This window comes from Colius striatus, chromosome 27 (genome assembly GCF_028858725.1).
Source record: "Colius striatus isolate bColStr4 chromosome 27, bColStr4.1.hap1, whole genome shotgun sequence".
Taxonomy (NCBI): Eukaryota; Metazoa; Chordata; class Aves; order Coliiformes; family Coliidae; genus Colius; species Colius striatus.
The window spans coordinates 1,484,328-1,505,936 of record NC_084785.1 but is presented as its reverse complement, the minus strand read 5'-3'; the positions used below and the strand labels follow the sequence as shown (position 1 = coordinate 1,505,936).

Here is a 21,609-nt window from a genome sequence, read left to right as displayed (position 1 = left end):
GATCTTTGGAGCTTTCCTTTTCCCCCGGAAAGCGTGAGCTGAGGCTCCTCCTCAGGGTTTCCTGCTGCCCAGCCCTCCCCACGGCTGTGTTTATTTACAGGAGAGCAGCAAAGGCAGCTTCCTTCCCTCCCAGGCCCAGATTTTCACAGGGTCACCTGATTTACGAGCAGCAGCGTGCCCTTGGCAGGACTTTCCCCGGCTTGAGCCGTGCCGACGTCTCGGGGGGGAAGCTGCCAGTGTTTTTGTTTCATGAGGCTGCACCTTGTTGTGGGAAGAGGAGATCTCCCAGTGTCCTTCATGGCTCTCTCAAGCGCTCAAGCTTGGGTGAGATGTTTGGTTCCTGGGGGATTTCCCCTTTGTATGAAGTGTTTTGTCTTGGGAAAGTCCGTGGGAAGAGGCAGAGCCCTTCCCTCAGCTCCTCTGGGCCGGAGGTTTAGAGGACAACTTATCCCAGCACAGATAGTTTATGGCAGTGGGTGGCAAAGCCCCGAGCGAGGGGGGATGGTCCCAGCAGCATCCCCTCTGCTTGTCCCCAGATGTCACCTTTGTGCTGGATGATGGTGCTATCAGTGCCCACAAGCCCCTGCTCATCTCCAGCTGCGACTGGATGGCTGCCATGTTCGGCGGCCCCTTCGTGGAGAGCTCAACCAACGAGGTGAGGACAAACCCCCCTGGGCTTTGTCCCCAGGAAGGTGGGGACAGCTGGAGACGAGCGTGGAGGTGCCAATGTGTGTGTGTGTGTCGTGCAGGTGGCTCTTCCTTACACCAGCAAGAGCTGCATGAGGGCGGTGCTGGAGTATCTCTACACCGGGCAGTTCAGCTCCAGCCCCGACCTGGACGACATGAAGCTCATCATCCTCGCCAACCGCCTCTGCCTCCCACACTTGGTGGCTCTCACTGGTGAGTTGAGGTGGCTGTAGCTGTGTCCCCCCCAGCATTGTCTCCCCCACCCCCTGTAACCCTCGGTGTCCCCTCCCACAGAGCAGTACACTGTCACCGGGCTGATGGAGGCGGCGCAGATGATGGTGGACATCGATGGGGACGTGCTGGTGTTCCTCGAGCTGGCTCAGGTAGGGACAGGACTCTGTGCTAAACGAGGCTGGGGGTGCATGAGGTGATGCCATCCAGGTGGGGGTGATGGTGTGCTGGCAAAGAGGGACAAACTGGGTCTGGTCTTGGATGTCTCTGGAGATACAGGGTGAATCCCTCCAGCTTCTGTGGTGGTCACAGAGTCCCAGTACAAGGGGATGGGAAGAGACCCACAGAGCTCCTCCAGCCTACCCCCCTGCTCAAGCAGGTTCCCCTGGCTCAGGGGGCACAGGAATGTGTCCGGAGGGGTTGGAAACCTCCCCAAGGAGCCTCCACAGCCTCCCTGGGCAGCCTGGGCCAGGGCTCCCTCACCTCAGCACCAAAGGACTTGCTCCTCCTGTGCCAGGGGCACTGCCTGTGTGCCAGTTTATATCCATCACCCCTTGTCCTGCCACTGGCCACCACACACCAAACACTGGCCCCAGCCTCCTGACACCCACCCTGTAGGGACTGAGCAGCGTTGATAAGGTCCCCTCTCAGCCTTCACTTCCTGGCCATGAGGGCACGTTGCTGGTTCCTGTTTAGTTTGGTGGCCACAAACAGGGACGTGGCCACGTGCTGGTCCACGACACAGGCTCCATATCTTCCAGTTCCACTGTGCTTACCAGCTGGCTGACTGGTGCCTCCATCACATCTGCACCAACTACAACAACGTGTGCCGCAAGTTCCCCCGGGACATGAAGGCCATGTCTGGAGGTGAGCAGGGGGCTGGGCTGAGCTGCTGGGGGTCCTGCAGGTCCCATCCCTGCCCTCACCACCCTCCCTGTCCCTGCAGAGAACCAGGAGTACTTCGAGAAGCACCGCTGGCCGCCGGTGTGGTACCTGAAGGAGGAGGATCACTACCAGCGGGCCAAGAAGGAGCGGGAGAAGGAAGACTACCTCCACCTCAAACGGCAGCCCAAGAGGCGCTGGCTCTTCTGGAACGCCTCCTCCTCCCCTTCCTCTCCTTCATCATCAGCAGCCACAGCCTCCTCCTCCTCCTCCTCTTCCTCCTCCTCGGCTGTGGTTTGAAAGCCCGTCATTACCCTGGCTCCAGCATCCCTGGGAGGATGAGGAGGAGGATGAGGATGAGGATGAGGAGGAGGATGAGGATGAGGATAAGGATGAGGATGAGGATGAGGATGAGGATGAGGATGAGGATGAGGAAGGGTGACAGGACCTGTCCCAGCGCCAGGCATGGAGCGGCCGCCGCCGGCCGAAGCCGCAGAGGAGCTGGTGGCAGCGGGGGCTCGTCCTTGAGAGGGGGGCTCAGCCCCAGCCCCAGCCCCAGCCCCAGCCCTGGGCTGCTGGAGCAGCACCGAGCAGCAGGAGAAACTCACGTTTACAGGAGCTTTGTTGTGTGGTTTGATTTGGGGTTGCTTTTGGGTTGGTTTTTGGGGGATTTGGTGTCTTTCTTTTCGGAACATCAGCAGCATGAGGAAGAAGAAGGAACCCATCCTGCTTCCACTTGCATCACTCCCCAGAAGCTGGGGGATGTGGTTGGTTTGGCTGATGGCATCTCACCACCCTGGGCAGCCAGAGCTGCTGGGGGATGGAGGGAGGGGGGGGGTCCTGTCACCCCCATTGACTTGCAGCAGGGTCAGACACCATGCAGAGGGACCCCAGTCCCCAAATGCCTCTGGGCACTGCAGCATCCCTCCTTCTACCCACAAGTGGGGTCTGTCCTAATTCCAGGGAGGGGGTAGGTGACAGGAGCTCTCTCCTCCCTGCCACTTTCTTTTTGTTTAAAAAGAAAACAAGCAAAAATAAACCCCACAAGGCTCCCAAACCCCACACCCCAAGCTGCCACACCAGAAACCAACCCCAGGCCCTTGCCTTGGGATTTTAGCCTGGAAGGCTCCATTGTAATAAATGGTCTTTTCAAAGCCCAGCGTGGTCCCTGTGTGTTTGGGAGGAAGCGACTGGACACGGGGCAGCCTTGTGCCCTGTTTGGGGTGACACCAGCACCCCCTTACCAGTGCTCCCAGGATGGACAAGGGACAGTGAGAGGTTGCAGGATCCAGCCATCCCCAAAGCCTTGTACAAGGAGGAGGTGGCTTTACCATCAGACTGACTTTGCATGTCCCACCTGTGTCCTTGTAGGTGCACCAACAGGCAGGAGAAGGCAGCTTGGTGGGCTGCCAGCCAGGGCAAGAGGGCCCCAAAACCTCTGCTCAACCTCCCAGGCTGGGCAGGGGGAAGCTCCTTTGAGCCCACTCTGGGCTGAGAAGGCAAGCCTGTGGGGATGCTCCCGCTGTCCCCTCCTGCTCTGTGCTGCTCCTCCTGCCTCACCTCGGTAGGGCACTTGGAATCCCTCTTTTTCGCATGCTTGTCCTCAGCCACAGATGCAGGAGCGAGGCTGCAGCTCCAGCGAGCTCCCACTTTGGTGTTCTCACACTTTGCAGCACCTCCAGCACAGGTAGGACCACGAGTTTCTTTTCCCTTTCCAATCCGGGCTGGGTTTGCCTTCCCCAGGCCAGGACCCCTGAGCCCCTGGATCCTGGCACTAAACCCTGCATGTGCCTGGCTCTGCAGGAGCTCCCTGCCCAGGTTTGCATGCTTGGGAAGCAACGTGGGGGCTGCCCAGGACACGACCTCGGGCATGAAACCTCCAGGGAGGTCACCACCAGCTCCTGCTTTCAGCACTTGCTCCAGCCTGGTGTTTCTCTGTAAACCCAACAGCAGGGTGAAGGCTGATGGGCAGCTCCAGGGAGCTTTGTTGGGGCCAGCAGAGCCCTTTTCTCACTAAGCACTGCATGGATTTGCAACGCAGCTATAGCAGCACACAGAGCCCTGGCTGGGTGTAGCTGGAGCAGCCCCTCAGCAGCAGCTCTGGCCCCAGGGACTGAGATTTCAGCCTCTTGCTTTTTGCAGGTGACTAAAAACCACAGGACTCACGGGGTAGGGGGGTAAAGGCAGAGCCCAGGTTGGCTGCTGAGGACTTTTCCCTGGCAGAAGCATCACTGGTGAGGAACCTCAGTACCCTGTGAGGCAGCTGCTGAGCATCTGCTCCAGCTCCTTTGGTGCCCAATGCAAACCTGGAGCAGACCAGCCTTAGGGCAGAGCAAAAAGTGTGTGTCTGTGTCTCTGTGTGTGTGTGTGTGTGTGTGAGAGAGAGAGAGAGGGAAACACAAACCCAAGATGAGCAATCAGGAGGATTTTTTAACAAGTTTATTCTTCCTTCATAAAGAGACATGTAAAAAAAACCCCTGGAAATAGCAAACTGGCTGGGCCAGAGCTCTGTATAAAACCCACACAGTCATGCAAGTACAAACCAACCAAATCCAACAATATTTTTCTATTAGCTTTTAAGTTAATAAATGCACACGTTTACAGTTACTAAATAAATACATAAATACAGACTTTCTGCTTGTGTCCTGGAGAAGGTTTTATTCTAAAGAGGCTGTGGGGAGAAAGGGGGGAGCACTGGGAGAAGCAGGGAGCAGCCCTAGAGGCTGTGGAGAGGGGCTGACCGTGCACCTTGTGCTCTCCCATTGAGCTGGGGAAGGTCCTGGTGATGCCCCTCGTGCTCTCCCACCATGGAGAAGGGTTGGTGATGCTCCTTGTGCTCCCTTACCATGGCAGGCAAGTTCCTGGTGATGCCCTTTGTGCTTTCTTGCCATGGAGAGAGGTTTGTGGTGCCCCTCGTGCCCTCCCTCCACGCCAGAGAAGGTCCTGGTGGGCTGGGCTGTACCAGGGCAGCAGCACATATGACCAGATGAAGTAACAGTAGTTTTGGAGGGGTTTTTTGTTCCAGCTAAGCTGTCCCTGAGCTGTGTGTGTGAGAACCAAAGCAAAGGGCAAAGTGTGTGAGCAGCAGCCCCTGCAGCTGGAGGGTGGGTGATGGGTACCCACAGGCACGCTGGGACCTCAGTGCATTCACCTCTCCTTGCTGGCTGGAGCCAGGGACAGCAAAGCCAGCTCCTGGTCAAGGGAAGTGACCAACACGACTGAAGTGGTGGAGAAGGAGGTTTCTGGCACACTGTTTATCCTCTGCCTGTGTTCCCCACCCTGTTCTGAGGAGCAGCTCACTCCCTTCCCTGCACTGACCCTTTTCCAGCCACACCAGAGCAAGTAAATCATTCCCAGCCTCCTCTCCAAGTCCAGTTTCAAACTGGTTCTTAACAGCAAGCAGAACCACTACCAGCTACAATGCAATTCAGACAACAGCTCCAAGAGAGTAACCCAAGAACCCAGCCAGTGTTTGCCCACTGAGCATACAGTATGAAGCTTGCTGGCCAGCTCTGAGATGTTCTGCCAGCAGAAGCTATTGCAAGAAGTCAGGAACCCTTCCAAAAAAAAGGGGTGAATCCAGTTAAAACACCACAGAGATGGCTGCAACCTGCCAAGGCCTTTCTCTGCACTGATCCTGAGGATGTCCATAGAGTACCAGCTCCTCCAAGTAGTGAGACAGTCTCAGAGGCAGCTTGCAAGAAGTTTTAGGCTCTTTGCATGGAGCCAGTTGAAACCAAGGCACCACCAGTTCGGATTTCATAAGGAAGCATCACATCCATCCCATGAGGTTTGGCTTTCAGGAGATCAACTCCTCTTTGCTCAGCTGAACTGTACAATGGCTTCAAATAGAAGAGAGCCATGAGAAGAGCTATAAAAAAGGTAAAACTCAAGTGTTCTTAGGAGGTATTTATGGCTTCAGCTTGAAGCAGGAAGATGCAGGGCCTGCCCTGCTCCTCAGCTGACTTCGTACTGGAAGGATCCCTGCTGAACCAGCTTGGAGGAGATGTCCTCTGCAATGCCTCCCAGGTTGATGCGGTGCAGGGCCTCCAGCAGAGTGTTCACAGAAGCTTTCATCCCTTGTGTGTTCTGCCAAGTGTTGAGCATCTGGAAGAAGGGCTCCAGGGAATACCTGTCGTTCATCTCAGCCAGGGCGATGTCGTTCTCCAGCAGGTCGAGAGCTCGGCCGAATCTCTTCCAGTCCTTGCAGGGCACGTCTTGGGCAAAGACGTCGAAAGAGCGGCGCAGAACTAGAGGGAGGGGAAAGGGAAAAGCTCAGAGAAGAGGGTAAAGCAGGGACAGCTGGGTCAGGAAGGATTGCTCACCTCTCCCTGCCCCCCAGCACACCTCTTGGGCCCCAGCACTTACCAGTAATGGGGTCTTTTCCTTCCACGGGAACCAACTTCTTTCTGGCTTTCTCACTGGGAGATGAGGTCGTTGGCACCATCACCTGGAAAGACAAAGTCCTGTAGCACCCACCAAGCCCTGGCAGGAATGCTGTTCCCAGGCTGGGGATGCTCTCCCTCTCTCTGGGGGCTGTTGGGACAGGAGATGACGACACATCCCCAGGACACCCAGCGCTTGCTGGCTTTGGGATGACAGCAGGGCAGGGCAGAGCTGCCTCCTGGGTCCTGGCCAGGGGAGAGGAGAGCTGATTGCTCAGCATCAGCATGAAACCTGCAGAGGACTCTGGCAGCTGGCTGCAAGCAGCAGACTTTACAGAAGGAGAACAAGAGCCCCTTCGCTGCCTCTGTGCAGAAACCACCCTGCAGAGACCACGGCGAAGCCCCGACGGGCTCGGTGGAGGCAAGAGGAGAGCAGAGGAGCACACACACCCCTCCAGCAGCACACCCACACCCCTCCAGCAGCACACCCACACACCTCCAGCCCTGGAGCACTGGGATTCACTGCCCCCCCCGGGCTGGGCAGCAGCGGCTGGCCCTGGGACACGCGCTGGTTGTGGATGTTGTCCCGCGTCTCCGCGGCCGCTCCGCGCTTCGCCAGCCGCCGCAGCAGGTAGTCCTGTGGTGGGACACAAGGACAAAGCAGGCACGTGAGGTGGGCCTGGGAGGGTCAGGGGTCACACCAACCCCTCAGGGATGCCATAAACCACCCTGCTGTGGTTGCAAGGGCATGGCTTGTTGGTTCAGCTTGGGCCTGGTGCAGCACAGCCCTCCTTTTCACCCAGGGTCCCACAAAGAGCCTGATGTGCTGGTACCTCTGCCAGGGAGGTGATGACAGCACCAGGGAGGGGGCTGTAATCACTCCACATACAGCAGAGCACTACCAGAGATCCTCCTCTGCTTGGCCCCTTCTCCTCCAGCCTTTCCAGGCAAAGTGAGGCCCCACAAACAGAACTGGCACCCCCCTGACCCCCCAGCAACTCACCACCATGTTGCAGGACTTCCCACTCAGGTCTCTCTTGTTCCCTGGAAGATGAAAACCATCCTGTGATGCCTCTGCCCCCTGGCAGGTCCCTCTTCCCACCCAGAGCCCCCAGCCAGGGCGAGTGCCCTGGGCTTCCCCTGCACCCGCTGCTCACCTGGGAAAGAGCAGCAGCCACACAGACAGATGCAGAGAAGTGCAATAAGGAAAACAGTTGCTCCTGAGCCCAGTGCTATGGCAGCAATCACACCAGCTAAAATGGATAAGAAAGAGTGTGTAGAGAGCTGCTGCCATATCTCCAGCCCCCAGCCCACCCCCCCTCTTCCAGCAGCTATAAAAACACAGAAGGGTTTTGGCTGGAAAAGCCCTTGAAGCTGCTGAATCCCAGCCCTGCCCTCACCCTGCCCAGCCCAGCACTGACCCACAGCCTCAGCACCTCAGCTCCACGGCTCTGGGATCCCTCCAGGCTGGGCACACTGTCAGGGAGCTGCTGAGAGTGCTCCTGGCTGCCCTCAGCCTCCTCTTCTCCAGGCTCAACACCCCCATTCCCTCAGCCCCTCCCCAGCCCCTTGTGCTCCAGCCCCTTCCCCAGCTCTGTGCCCGGCTCTGGCCACGCTGCAGCCCCTCAGTGTCCCTGTGGCAGTGAGTGAGGGGCCCAGCACTGAGCACAGTCCTGGAGCTGCAGCCCCTCAGTGTCCCTGTGGCAGGGAGTGAGGGACCAGCACTGAGCACAGTCCTGGAGCTGCAGCCCCTCAGTGTCCCTGTGGCAGTGAGTGAGGGGCTCAGCACTGACACAGCCCTGGAGCTGCAGCCCCTCAGTGTCCCTGTGGCAGGGAGTGAGGGACCAGCACTGACACAGCCCTGGAGCTGCAGCCCCTCAGTGTCCCTGTGGCAGGGAGTGAGGGACCAGCACTGACACAGCCCTGGAGCTGCAGCCCCTCAGTGTCCCTGTGGCAGTGAGTGAGGGGCTCAGCACTGACACAGCCCTGGAGCTGCAGCCTCCCCAGGGCCCAGCACAGGGGCACAATCCTGCCCTGGGGCTGCTGCCACCCCACCGCTGAGCCCAGCCAGGCTGCCCTTGGCCTCCTTGCTCCTGGGCATGCTGCTGGCTCCTGTTCAGCTGCTGTCAGGACCCCCCCAGGCCCTTTCCCCCCTCACCATTACCTGAGAGGCCGGGGGTGCTGGGCGGGGGGCCGCAGCGGCGGTCGCTGTAGGGTGTGCAGGGCGCCTGCTCCACTTCATCCTGGGGACACCTGGGAGAGGGGGAGAAGGGCCAGGCTCAGGGACCAGGACTCCCAGCACCCATCCTGCTGAGACCCCCCCCACTCACATCACCCAGCTCACCGGGGCCGGCACTTCTGGCACATCTCGCAGGGGTGGTCTGGGGAGCAGAAGGTGCCGTTCCTGCAGATGCACTGCCTGTCCCTCGCTGCCTGGCAGGGGCTCAGCTCCACCTGGTCTGTGGATGAGAGGAGAGATGGCTCTACCCCAGCCCCACCTCTCCTCCCCCTTCTTCCTGCAGTAAGGTGGCTGATGCCCTGAGCTGACCCACAAGCCTGCAGAGGACTAACTCGCTTCTCTGCTGTTGAGTTGCAGCCTTACCCTGTCCTGTCCCACACCTCACCGTGCCCAAGAGAAATGCAAGGCCTGCATCAGAGCTCCACCTGCAGCCTACACCACTGCCAGGAGCTCAGTCCTCCTGGTCCTTGCTGGAGCTCTCGTGTCCAAGCTTTGCACCATGGATGCTGCATTGAACAGAGATGTAGGTCTGGCACGAGCTGCTACACCAGTTCCAGCCCCAGCCTGCTCCTCACAGCCTGAGCCCCAATTCAGTGCCCTTCAATGGAGAGGTTTCCCATCAGCTAAACCCAGCCCCTGCTATGAGGCAGCAGCAGCTCTCCCACACCAGCTCATACCTTCCCTGCATGTCGTGCAGCCCAGGCACTTGGGGAAGTCATTTGGGTATTCGATGAACTCATCGTCTTTACAAGGCTGACACTTGCTGAGGCCAAACTGCTCCTCACAGTGTGCTGCAACGTAGGTGCCTGTGAGAAGGGGAGGTTGGGGAAGAGGAGGAGTGAAAACAAAATGGTGTGTCTGTGAGCATCCAGCACAGGACAGAGGGGTCTGTGCAGAGAGGGGGTCGAAGAGGCAAATTAGGGACCATCGGAAGGAAGATGTTCCCATGGATCCCACTGCCAGTGAACAGGCACAGAAGGAACCATCAAAAGGAAAAAGGAATCATCATAAGGAGCCCTTAGACCTCACAACAGCAGAGCAGGGGAGAGCTGAAGCAAGGAGCAAGGACACAGGGCCAAGCTGCACTGGGTGTTTGAGACCATCTTACCCGGAGGGCACTTCATGCAATAGCGGCTGGTGTCTTGGACTGGGTAAAAGTCTTCCCCTCCCCTGTGTGGGTCCAAGAGATCCACCTTGTCCCTCCTGTGCAGTCCTGCTGCAGCAGCTCCTGCTGCAGCCCACTGTCAAAAACACATACAGAAAACACCTGGGTTAAAAACCAGTCTGTGGGTTAAAGGAAGAAGGAGTAGAGTGCTCAGTGTGCTCAGGCAAAGCAGGAGAGGAGCACTAGAGTCATGGAATCACAGGATCACTGAAGGGTTTGGTTGTTAAAGCCCCTGAAGCTGCTGCAGTGCCAGCCCTACTCTCACCCTTCCCAGCCCAGCACTGACCCACAGCCTCAGCACCTCAGCTCCACACCTTTGGGATCCCTCCAGGCCTGGGCACTGCCCCAGCTCCCTGGGCAGCCTGGCACAGGGCTGACACCCCTCTCAGTATAAAACTTCTTCCTAACTGTGATGGCTCAGAGCCACTGGACCCAGTGAAGGGCACTTTACCCTGTGCCAGGGTGGTTATTTCCTTGGCCAAGCACAAGGAGGAGGTTTGCAGAGGGATTCCCGTGTGCCAGGTTATCAGGGAGGCAAAGACTCACCAACACTTCCTCAGGATACCCTCAGGCCCCCCTTTCCTTCCCCAGTCTCTGAGCACATGAACCAACAGCACCAAAGAAAATGGAAGGGTAGGGAAGAGGAACAGGGAGGGTGTTTGTGGGGAGGAAACCAGCCCCGTGTCAAGGCTGGTACGTGGCTCCTGTGCCCACAAGAAACACCCTGAGCTGCTCTGGGCTCCCAGGGGACAGCCCTGCTCCAGACATGCCCCAGCAGGGTTTGGGGAGACCTTTGAGTACTCCAGTGTCCCCAAGGAGAATGCCTTTGGCCTCTCAACCAGCACAAGGCCCAGCACCTCCATGGATATTAATGGCTATAAACCTTCCCCTGACCCTCTGCCCTGGGGTGCAGGGAGTGATGATTCCCAGCCACGCTGCACTGACAGGCTGCCACAGGCACTTTCTCTTTCCCCTCCCTCATGCTGAGCATGAAACCTGTCTCTTAAAGGAAATATTTCTTCTGTGAGTCAGAAGCTGCCATGAAAGGCTGAAACAATAGTGACTCCAGCTTTCCTGCTGTCCCCTGGGCCAGCCTGGCCATCCACAGAGCCCCAAATCTCTCTCCTCCTCCTTCTCCTCCCCCCAACACTTCCTGAGCTGGTACAAGGAAGGGTGTGAGGGCCAAAACAGGCTGTGTGACAGTTAAAGGGCATCGAGGGGAACAGACCAACACCAACACCTTTGAGACCAGGTCTCAGAGAAGAGAGCAATTCCCTCTCCCTGGGAACAGGCCATCTCCAGACTTGGACTGGGCTTGCAAGTTTAGAAAGTGCTTTTCTATCCAGCTCAGGAGGGGATCTTGCTTTTACTTCCCAGCCACAAGCAGCTCTCAGGGCTTTACCCACTCTGCTCTTGAAAGTCTTCCAAGGGCTGAGTGTGGGCAACCTGTCCCACTGCCTGGCTGTCCCTGTGAGGGAATAAAACCAGCCTCTCTTCCCCTTTCGAACTCTGCCAGGCCTCCAAGGTGATCAGAGTGACAGGACAGCGTTGGCTGCTCTTTGGAAAGTTCCCTTAGGCGCAGGATTTCATCTCATCGCTTTCTCATGAGACAGGGACTCTGGCAGAGCTTGCACAAGTGCATGATAAGGTTATCAGCCCACACCACCTTCCCCAGCAAGTGCAGGTCAAGTACATCATCCCACCACAGAGCCCTTGGCAGGCCAGGGCTGTAATCCCTGACTAACCTATCAGGCTTGCAGCAGGAGCCGTGGGTGAGGCTCAGTGGTATTCAAGGGTAGTTTTCACCCACAATAAACATCCCAAGAAAGCAACTTTGCCTCGAGGCAGAGGAATTACCAGGCACAAGAATCCCCAACACCCTCAACTGCTAAAAGCCTCTTTCTAGATGATGAGGTCTGGAGGAAAAGCTCTGGGAAGCATCAAGATTCGAACTTTCCCTTCTTCCATCTGTTTTTGTCCTGAAGGGATCCCAAGGGAGGGGTTGGACCCTCCAGCACAGATCAGACCCATCCCTGAACTCCTAGCAATGATTATCTACACCAGCCAAGACACCTGACATGCCTCTGCTCTAAGGACACGGGTCTGATGAACACAGAGGGGGGGATTTTCCCCCACCTCAGACTTCCCACAGAGGGAATTTGAGCTGCTGTGGAGATCCAGCAGCATTCCTGCTCGGGAGCTGGTGGCCCAGGTCCAGGCATGATGCAACAAGTATCGGTGAGCAGAGGAAGGAACTGCCACAAGCCACAGTATCGTGTGATTATCACGTGGGGCATCAGTCCAGAGCCTTTCCCCACTCCCCTGTTCTTTTATTAACAAAGAAAAGGGAGAAGAAATTAACAGGGACTGTTCAGAGCATGTCCTTAGGGTTTAGGAAGGCTTGACTTTGCCAGGCAAGTCTAAATCAACTCTGATAAAGAATGTAGGGAAGGAATGGGATGAGAAGCTGGCTCTTGTACAACCTGTTAAAGGCAGATTTCCCTGACAGCAATTCCAGCACAGGAGCAGCAGCAGCAGCCACATGTCCCAGGGCCAGGGCAGGGCCACGGGGCAGCCCTGGGGTAAGGCTCAGGGTGGGATAAAACTCAGGCCAGGATTCCTGGAGATAAAACTCTGGATGGGATAAAACTCAAGGTAGCATCCTCTGGATAAAACTCAGGAGAGGATCCTTGGGGATAAAACTCTGGGCAGAATTCCTCAAGATAAAACTCAGGGGAGAACCTTCAGGATAAAACTCACACCAGGATCCTCAGGATAAAACTCAGGGCAGGATCCCTGGGGGTAAAAGTTTAGGCAAGATTCCTCAGGATAAAACTCAGGGCAGGATCAAACTCCCAGCACTCCCCTTGATTCAGTGAGATAACACTTCAGGTATTTCCAAGCTCTCCAGAAACGCCCAATCCACCAGGAAACGGCACCTGCCTGGCTGGGATTGTGTGTCCCTGAAGCCAGCGGTGCTGGGGGGCTCTGGGGGGCTCTGGGGGGCTCTGGGGGGCACTGGGCAGGCTGCTGAGGCAGCAATTCCTGCAGCAGGCAGCCCCGAGCCCCCGCGCCGGCACCTTCAAACGCCCCGCGCAAGCTCGGCATGGCCCCGGCGTCGGCAAACAAAAGCTTGGAGGCTGAAGGGCTCGGAAATCCCCCAGGGCACAGGTCGTGCCAGAGGGCGAAGCTCCAGCGCTGCCTCAAGCCGAGCTCCGCAGCCCCGGCGCTGCCCCAGCCCGCTGCCCCGCACCCAGCAGCGCTGAGCTCGCTCCGGGCTGGTGCTTTCCCCGCAGCCTCAGCCCCACAGCCCTGAAAACCCGCCCAGGGGAGCCCCCGCAGCCTCACTGTCCCCCCGTGGGCTCTGCTCAGGTGACTCCTCGACCCCCACCTGCCCAGCTGAGCCCCGATAAGCTCATCTCCCCCCACAGCCCCTGTGCCGTGCCCAATAGTCTCAAACCCCCACCACGCACACACATCTCCCCTGGACCAGGTGAGCCCCCTCCAGCCCCTTCTCTCCCTACAGCCTCGGGTAAACCCCCCATAACCCCTGCTCCCCCTGTGCCCCCCCCCCCATTGCCTCTGACCCCCAGATCTCCCCTCGTAATCGCTGGGACCCCCTTTGCCCTCCCCAGGTAAACCTTCAGCTCACCCTACACGCAGCCCCCCCGCTCCCCACCTGGCTAAACCCACACCCCGAACCCACACCAGCCCCCTCCCCATCATCCCCACCCCGCCCCACCACTCAGGACCCTTCCCCAGCCTGCGCCGGACCGTCCTCCACGACGTCGCGGCAAGCCCGGGCATGTCGCGACACAACAGGGAGATAGCTGCGGCGGTCCCTGCGTTACTCTCTCACCTCCCGACATCCCCCCGGCCCCCCCGGTCTCGCCACGGCCAGTCCCCGAGCCCACGTACCGTGAGCTGTAGCAGCAGCAGGAGCGGGCAGAGCCGCCGGAGCGCAGCGCAGCGCGTCCGGAGCATCTTGCGCGGGAGGGAGCGGAGCGGAGCGGGACGGGCTCCACGACGGGAACGGCACCGAGGACGACTCGGATAAAGGCCCGGGAAGAGTTTTGCTACAACGGCATGGCTTCTATCGAAGACGAAAGTGAATGGATGAATGTATGGAGCAGTGGGCGGTTTATATAAGCGGGCGGAGACGGAGGAGGAAGAGGAGGAGGAGGAGGAGAAGGAGGAGGAGGAGGAGGAGGGGTGGCCCGGGCTTCCCTGCCAAACCTCCTGCTCCTGCCACCAACCTGAAACCACACCAGGGTTTCAGTGTGGGCTTCGGTAACAGCCCGCTTCTCCAGCTTTTAATAGCACTTTTGGTTTTTAGCGCATCTTCTTCCCCTCCTCCCTCCCCCTTTTTCCCCCGCTGTCCTTTTCCCACGCCAAAATCGATTTGCAAACCTCTCAAACCAAATAGGAGCCATCAGGAATGTTTCTCTCCCCCCTCCCCACACACCTTTATCAGGCATCAGTCGCTTTTGTCTTTGAGAGAAGACGCGGGTCCCTAAACACGGACCGGCAAAAAGCGCCGGCAAACGCGGGGGTGGCGCCGGGGCACGAAGGCACCGGAGGGCTCTGCTCAAACACTCGCCCGTCTTGCAAAAGTGTGGCTTCTGAGCTGGGAAGTGGGGAAATTCCACCTCGGGTTTGTTGTCTGGGGGTTGTGGGTTCGATGTTTTTCTTCTGGTGAGGTGGAACTTGAGTTGGATGTGGTAAAAGAAAAATAAAGTGAAACCTTTGGACTTGCTGCCGTTACACAACGAGTTGTGCTGCAGGAAGGAAAACGACTGGGGCAAAAGGATGATCTTATTGGCACCATGGGGGTGAGGTGGGTTGTTTCCCATGGCTGGGGTGTGGGAATGGGAGGGCAGGCAGGGGAGATGAGGAGGGGTGTCACCCTGAGTGCCAGTGACCTGCTGGGAGGGCACAGAGCTTCTCCTGGGGATAGGTGAGGAGCTAATCCAGAGCTTATGGGTCAGGAAAAACAAGTGGATGAAGCTTCTAGCAGCCTCCCATTCACAAGCCCTGGTCCTCATGAGGGACTTCAACCACCCCCACAGCTGGCTGAAGGACACTGCAGCAGGTCACCAGCAATCCAGAAGCTTCTAGAAACCTTCTCCTCCTCCTCCAAGTGATGGAGAGCTGCTGTGCAGAACCTTGTGCTGTGCAGAACCTTGTGCTGTGCAGAACCTTGTTCTCACCCACCCAGGAGGGGCTGGTGTGAAGCTTGAGGGCAGCCTTAGCTGCAGTGACCATGAAATTGGGGGAGTTCAAGATCCTCAGGGCAGCCAACCACATCCTGGGCTGCATCCAAAGGGGCAGCAGGTCAAGGGAGGGGATTGTCGCCCTCTGCTCTGCTCTGCTGAGACTCCCCTGGGCACCAACACAAAGAGGATGTGGAGCTGTTGGAGTGAGTCCAGAGGAATCTGTGAAGATGATCCAGGAGCTGGAGCTCCTCTGCTACGCAGACAGGATAAGAGAGTTGGGATGGTTCAGCCTGGAGAAGCCTCCAGAGAGACTTTAGAGCAGCCTGGCAGTACATTAAGGGGCTGACAAGAAAACTGGAGAGGGACTTTTTACTAAAGGCAGAGGGGAAATTGAGATGAGATCTTAGGAAGTAGGTTGTGCCCTGTGGGGGTGCTGAGGCTCTGGTTGTGGCTGTCCCATCCCAGGAAGTGTCCAAGGACAGGTTGGAAGGGGCTTGGAGCAACCTGGCCACGAGGAAAGTGTCCCTGCCCATGGCAGGGGATTGGAACAGGATGAGATTTAAGGTCCATCCTCATCCAAACAAGTCTGTGACTATAAAAACAAAGCTAAGGCAGAGACATAGTGATTTCTTAAATCTTTTCCTAGCCCTGAACCCTGAGCTAAACTAATCCTGCTGTGTGTGTTACCAGGATTCAACAGCCCAAGGGTTCAAGATCCCGCCCTGCCTCCCTCAAGGATGACTCACCGGAGGCTGGGGGTGAATAACTCGTGAGTGACTGTGGCTTTTCTAAGCACTTCCCAAGGCAGAGGCACTGGCAGGTGAGAGTCTGAAAACAGGGTGGTGGGGCTGCAGGGAAAACAAAAAAGCTGCTTGCCAGGAAAGAGGGGAAAAAAAGCTGCTGGGCAGGTCCAAAGCTGAGTGCATTGCAAATCTGTGTGCCAAGGGAGCTGCTGAGCCTCTCCTGGGGGTCACCAGCAGCCCCCAGGACCTGGAGGGAGGCTGTGAGGCTGCTGGGGTGCAGAGGGATCAGCAGAGCCATAGCAAACCCACTCAAGATGTGGACATTTGGGAGGTATCTTCTCCTTGCTGCCCACAGCACGCTGAGCTAATGGCAACCTGGTTTTCTCCTGGCAGAACTTAGGGTCTGCCCATGCTGCAATTGATTAAGCTGAAGTGTGATGTAAAGGAGAGGAAGAATTCCTGCTTGTTTCCTGGGTGGGTACATCTATTACAAGTCCCAAAAGTATGCAGAGCCTTTTGTATAACCAAAGCCATGTGTTCTGTGTGCTCTGGATACCACTGACTTCAGCTGAAGTCATTTGAGTCCTTAGAGAACAATGAAGTTGTGGCAAAGCAGCAAAGCGAGGCCACTGCATTTGCATATGATCTGCATGTTCAATGGGGTGGGGAAACTCAGTCCATCCTTTTGCTGAAAAATCAAACCTCTTTTAAGGAACTGGGATGAGGCTGGACATGAGCTGAGTGAGACACAGATGTGGAGCTTCCCAGTTTGCCCCATAGTTTATACTGGGCTCTCAGACACATGTCAGGAGGGAGAGGCCAACCCTCAGCATCCAGAGCCCCAGACCTCATCCTCCTCCTGCCAAACACTTGCCAGTGCCTTCTCCATCCATCTCAATCTCCCCATTTATAAACTGGACTAACTAGACTTCTCTTTGCCAACAAACCACAGAGATAATATTTTTACACAGCTCCAAACAAAGACAGCTTTATGGCCAGCCCTTGGATAGTAAAGCTACAGTGAGAGGTGGGAGATACTTGTTCTCTCCCACTCCCCAGCCCGTTCCCCCAGCAGATACGTCATTCACTTGCCAAGCAAGAATTTCCACCCTGAGCTGTGCTGACATGCTGTTTCCATTTAAGGCTGATTTGCAGGACAAGCTCTGGTCAACCAGCAAGAGAGGGGTATGTGTTTATCACCCAGGGACAGGCCTCTGGGGCAGGCACCCAACCCTTATCACCCACAACCTGCTCACTCCCGCAGCTGCCCCTAAACCAGGAGCCCCCCTGAACCTGGGCAGGCTGCCACACAACATTGGAGAGTGAATGAAGCCCATTGAGAAGAGGGAGCTAGTGTGGTTTGGGGATACCAAATCCCTCCCCACTGCTTCCTCAGAGGGGGAAAATCAAACAGCTGGAAGGGTTTGAGCAGGACCGTGGCTCATCTGCCCCCCTGTAGGCAGGAGAAGGGAGGTTGGAGCCTTAACTGCTCTGTCTCTGTGTGACCTGATCAAGGTGAACCTGCTCTAGCAAGTGGGATTGGATGGATGAGCTCTAGAGGTCCCTTCTGCCTAAACCATCTGGGCCTGAGGAAGCCAGCTCTTATCAGCCACGGTTAGTGGTTAACCTCAGACGAGCTCTGGACGGTTCAGACCCTTGAAACATTCGTGGTGTGTCTAATGCAGCATCTGTTTGCTCATCACTCATCTTTAGAAGAGACTGGTAGGGGGTGGTGGTGAAGGGGGTTCTAATCTCTCCTTCCAGAGCATCTTGTTTGTAACCGTGGCCCTCAGCACACCCCAGAGAGGTGCTGGAGAACGTGCCTGGACGTGGGTTATTTGTGAACATCACTGTTCAGTTTGACCTTCAGCTTTTTGCTGCCTCTCGCTTGTTGTTGTGCCTGGGAGGGATCTGAAGCTGCCTGATAATGTTGCCCTTCCCTCCCCCCTTCAGATAAACAAATGATTTGTCTCAGGAATTCCAGGTTCCTCTTTAAAAGAGGGAGCAGAAGCTCCTGGGGCAGCCATGAGAACACAGCTCCGCTCCCCACTGCAGCTCATTCCTTGGGCAAGGCTGGGCAGCCCACCCAGTCCTTCCGTGCCTCAGTTTCCCCTCTGCAGCTCCTTCCTTGGGCAAGGCTGGGCAGCCCACCCAGTCCCTCCGTGCCTCAGTTTCCCCTCTGCAGAAGAGGGATGCTCAGGCTTTGCTCCCTTTGCTTATCCTGATGCAGTTTCCCCATCTCTGAGGACAAAACCACTGGGCAGGGAAAGGGTTAAACCTTTCTCCTTCCCAAACAAAGCAAAAGGAAAGTTTAAACAGCAAATGTAGAGTCTCAGCTGAGTTCTAACCCTTTCCCTTCCCTCCTCCCTTTCCTCCCCCTGAACCAGGACTTAAAAGGAGCTCTGGCATGAAGGAGCAGGGTGAGGGTGTTGCACACTGTGAGCTGCAACCCAGGCTCTGTATCCAAACCAAGGCACCTGCCTGCTTCAAAACTGGACCAGAAACCTCTGGCTCAGCAGATCAGGGGTTTGAGATGATCCATATTGCATAAAATCCAGCTTCCTGCTCAACCTTGGAATGTCCCATCCCAGATGAAACCCCCGTGGGGGTGAGAAAAGCCTGCGACCACCCCACAGGTTCCTCCTGCTGCCCGCCCCAGCCTGCCACACGCAAGCCCCGAGACTCCACCAAAGGACTGGGCTGCTCTTGTTACATCTCCTTGCACAGCTACAACAGAACAAAAAAGGTAGAAATTGGTTTTGGGGGTTTATACACTGAGTTTCCCCCCAGATTTCCCAAAGCACAGGGAGACATTCTTCAGCCAGTGTGTCCTTTTCATTCCTACCCCAGACTACGTGGTTTTCCCCACATCTAAACTTCCGAGAGGAGCTTTCTCGTGTGGCAGGGTGCCACGGGAGCAGGATCAGGCCACCACTCGGCTCTTTTTCTTGCTGTGCATGTGACACCCAGCTCTAACAGCCCCCAGGGCTGCAGGTTCAAGGCCGATTCTGTCAGATGGGAAAACAGGGCCCCGTGCGGTTCCTTTGAACGGGGCTCGTGGTCAGGTGCTTTGCCGACTTGTTTACTTTGCTGCCGGCAGCTCTTCCTTAGCAGGGAAGAGCCAGGCTGCTTTTTTGGCAGGAGATCCTGGGGTATGAATGGCTTTGCAGAGAGAAGGAGACGTTGTTTTGGGGTTAACTGAAAGGATTCATGTAAAACCTCAGCTCAACGGGGAAAACTTGGAAGAAAGAAGATTAAAAATAGACTCTTGCCTCTGCTGAGTCATCTCCTGCTTTAAAACATGGATCGTGTTGAAACAGCTCCTCTGGGACCTGCTGCTGTCCCTGCAGCATCTTGTTCTGGTCAGGGGAAGAGAGCCAAGGCAGTGGTAATCAAATCCTTTGAACTTGACCATGGGTGGCTTTTATTTATCGATGTCGCTGCCCTTCGCTCACCGCGGCCGTGCGGTGCGGCAGAGCTGCCCTCAGCACACACCCCGAGCTTGAATGAAACACAACCCCGGTGAAAACGAAACCGGCAGCCACCGCTGGTTGTAAGCAGCATTGCATGAGCACACCACAGCCCTGACAGCTCTGCAGCCTCCTGAATAAAACCAGAGGGTAAACCATGCTGCTTGTCCCGTGTCTCTTGGCTGATTTCTTCCCTCATTTCTGGCCCAGGGTGGTGGTTGTGTCCCAGCAGTGATGAGGTTAAGCTGATGACTGCAAACCGTCTGACTCAGAGCTGGAACAAACAGATCCACCAAACAAGGCTTCCCTCTGTGGCCCTCAAGGAAGCCAAACACTTCTGAGAACCCTGGAAAGTCCAAGCACAGGCGTTGCAAGTGCTGCTGGCTCTGTCTCCATCACACCAGGGCTGATTCACTCCTGAGGGACGGAGCACCTCGGTGCTGAGGTCCCAGGCAGTGTTTGATTCCCCACCTGCTCTTCAAAAAACAAGATGCATCACATATGGTGAATGCAGGGATACAGAAATACCAAGAACTTGGCAGCAACAGTTTGCCTCCCCCGTTTTGTTCAGTAGCATTGAGCTTTGCTCTGAAAACATCAGCCTTGGTGTGAAGAAACCCCTCTCTCCTGCTCCTCTCCTGCATCCCCAGGTTCATGTGATGCCCCTTGGGCATGAGGGGAAATGGCAATCACGGGAAAACAGAAAAGCAGCTGTGAAAGGACAGGAAAGAAGCTGTTTGCCAAGATGCTGAGTGCTTGTGGAGCAGCACTGCTGCCCTGGCTCTCAGCAGCCCCTGGCTTTGTGCCTTTGAGTCTGTCAGAGCTGTTCTCAGTGAGAACTCGTGGGATGAGGACATCAGGCAGGTGCTTTAGCTACCTGGTTTCTTCCTCTTTAGCTCTCCTCCGGCCTAACAAACACCATCTGCCTACAGAGGTTGGAAGAGAGGGCACTGGGAGGATCCTGCTCATGCTGCCTGGTCTGTGGGGTGTGCACAGGTCACCCTTTGCAACCACTGATTGCACAATCCTGCCCCTGCAAACAGCTGTGCACTGCTACTGGGGGATCTCCAGGCGTGGGCATTTCAGCCATGGCTGAACCAGCATGTGATGTGTGGCTTGAAAGGCCTAGGGGATGTTAATTAACAGAGGCTGAACAGGAGCCAGCAGCGTGCCCAGGTAGGCAAGAAGGCCAGTGGCAGCCTGGCTGGGTTCAGCAGGAGGGTGGCAGCAGGCCAAGGGCAGAGTCCCATCCAACCTCAGTCAGGCTCTGGTTCTCTCTGCTGTTCTCTATTTCCTCAGCCAGGCTTTGCTTCTCTTGGTGCCTCCTCAGCTTGGCCAGCTGCTTCTCCAGCTTCTGGTTCTTCTCAGTGGCCATTTCTAACCACTGGTTTGTGTCAAGGTTCTGGGAAGAGGAGCCAGACACAGGCACTGAGCCCCTGACACAGCCCCAGCTGCTGCAGCTGCGGGCCGTGGGCAGAGCAGGGGACACTCACCTTTACTCTGAGATGCTTCAGCCCGTTCTGCAGGTCCAGATAATTGTCCTGCACGTGGAAAGAGAGCAGGGGCTCAGCAGCTGCAGCCCATCCAACTGCACCTGTGCTGTGGCTCTGTGAACTCACCTGCAGCTCGCCGATGTCCTCCTGCAGCTGCCACGAGGCTCGGGTCGGTCTTTCGAGACACTGCAACGTCTCATTCTGGGAAGAGGAGACAGACACAGGCCTGTGATTGTTGAGGTTAGAATTAGAGAATCATTTGGGTTGGCAAAGCCCTTGAAGCTGCTGCAGTCCCAGCCCTGCCCTCACCCTGCCCAGCCCAGCACTGACCCACAGCCTCAGCACCTCAGCTCCCCCTGAAAAATGAGGCATTTTGGGGGTGAGTTTACTGTTTGTCAAAAATAAGCACCAAAAAAGCCTTCCCAACTGTAGAGAGTTTGAGTGGAGATGTGCAGGACTGGAGTGTGTTTGAGGCCTTTCCAAGAGCAGGGAAGGACAGAGAGGGCTGCATCAGGCACACACAGGGACACAGGCTCTGGCTGCACTCCCAGGCATAAAACCACAGAATCATTCTGGTTGTTAAAGCCCTGGAAGCTGCTGCAGTCCCAGCCCTGCCCAGCCCAGCACTGACCCACAGCCTCAGCACCTCAGCCCCACGGCTTTGGGATCCCTCCAGGGCTGGGCACTGCCCCAGCTCCCTGGGCAGCCTGGCACAGGGGCTGACACCCCTCTCAGGGAAACAGTTCTGCCTGAGCTCCAACCTCAACCTCTCCTGGGGCAACCTGAGGCTGTTCTCTCTTGCCCTGTCATTCATTGCATCATTTTTACCCTCAGAACTCCACCAAAACCCCACTTTTCCCCTCAAAACTCCCTCAGGGAAACAGTTCTGCCTCAGCTCCAACCTCAACCCCCTCTGGGGCAACTTGAGGCTGTTCCCTCTTGTGCTGTCACTTGGGAGCAGAGCCTGACCCCAGCTCCCCACAGGCCCCTGTCAGGGAGCCGCAGAGAGCGCTGCTGTCTCCCCTCAGCCTCCTCCAGGCTCCCCACCCCCATCCCTCAGCCGCCGCCCGGGCTCGCAGAGGGGAAACAGATCCACGG

General features: G+C 56.7%; 2 protein-coding genes and 2 long non-coding RNA genes across 6 annotated transcripts in view; 2 read left to right on the top strand and 2 right to left on the bottom strand.

Moving 5' to 3' along the window:
• Window positions 1–4,423, top strand: part of RHOBTB2 (Rho related BTB domain containing 2) — a 17,170-nt gene extending 12,747 nt beyond the window's left edge. For all 3 annotated transcript variants that reach the window (XM_062015776.1, XM_062015777.1, XM_062015779.1), the window contains 5 exons: window positions 537–655; window positions 750–900; window positions 982–1,070; window positions 1,680–1,785; window positions 1,865–4,423. In XM_062015776.1, the coding sequence (XP_061871760.1) occupies window positions 537–655; window positions 750–900; window positions 982–1,070; window positions 1,680–1,785; window positions 1,865–2,100 (701 nt within the window). In that variant the 3' untranslated portion in view covers window positions 2,101–4,423. The remainder of the gene's footprint in view (window positions 1–536; window positions 656–749; window positions 901–981; window positions 1,071–1,679; window positions 1,786–1,864) is intronic.
• On the bottom strand, window positions 4,225–13,884 carry TNFRSF10B (TNF receptor superfamily member 10b). Its single transcript, XM_062015780.1, has 10 exons — window positions 13,508–13,884; window positions 9,533–9,665; window positions 9,102–9,230; window positions 8,530–8,644; window positions 8,350–8,438; window positions 7,343–7,438; window positions 7,189–7,229; window positions 6,682–6,822; window positions 6,169–6,250; window positions 4,225–6,050 (listed from the first exon to the last, which is right to left on the bottom strand). Exons 1-10 carry the CDS (start codon window positions 13,571–13,573, stop codon window positions 5,758–5,760), a joined length of 1,185 nt encoding a protein of 394 aa, XP_061871764.1. The 5' UTR covers window positions 13,574–13,884; the 3' UTR covers window positions 4,225–5,757.
• LOC133628045 (uncharacterized) lies at window positions 13,093–19,177 on the top strand. The gene is made up of 3 exons (XR_009820490.1): window positions 13,093–14,426; window positions 15,496–15,625; window positions 17,936–19,177. It is a non-coding gene; the product is annotated as an uncharacterized LOC133628045 (long non-coding RNA).
• LOC133628046 (uncharacterized) lies at window positions 18,302–21,593 on the bottom strand. The gene is made up of 3 exons (XR_009820491.1): window positions 20,638–21,593; window positions 20,512–20,559; window positions 18,302–20,420 (listed from the first exon to the last, which is right to left on the bottom strand). It is a non-coding gene; the product is annotated as an uncharacterized LOC133628046 (long non-coding RNA).
• Window positions 21,594–21,609: the final 16 nt, after the last annotated feature.

Bases quoted from the DNA above. Each gene is read 5' to 3' on its own strand.
- TNFRSF10B (XM_062015780.1), bottom strand. From the start codon at position 13,573: ATGCTCCGGACGCGCTGCGCTGCGCTCCGGCGGCTCTGCCCGCTCCTG. The intron at 7,230-7,342 runs GTGAGCAGCGGG...TTCATCTTCCAG, and splicing joins TGGCTGCTGCTCTTTCCCAG to GGAACAAGAGAGACCTGAGT. The intron at 6,823-7,188 runs GTGAGTTGCTGG...GTCCCACCACAG, and splicing joins GGAAGTCCTGCAACATGGTG to GACTACCTGCTGCGGCGGCT.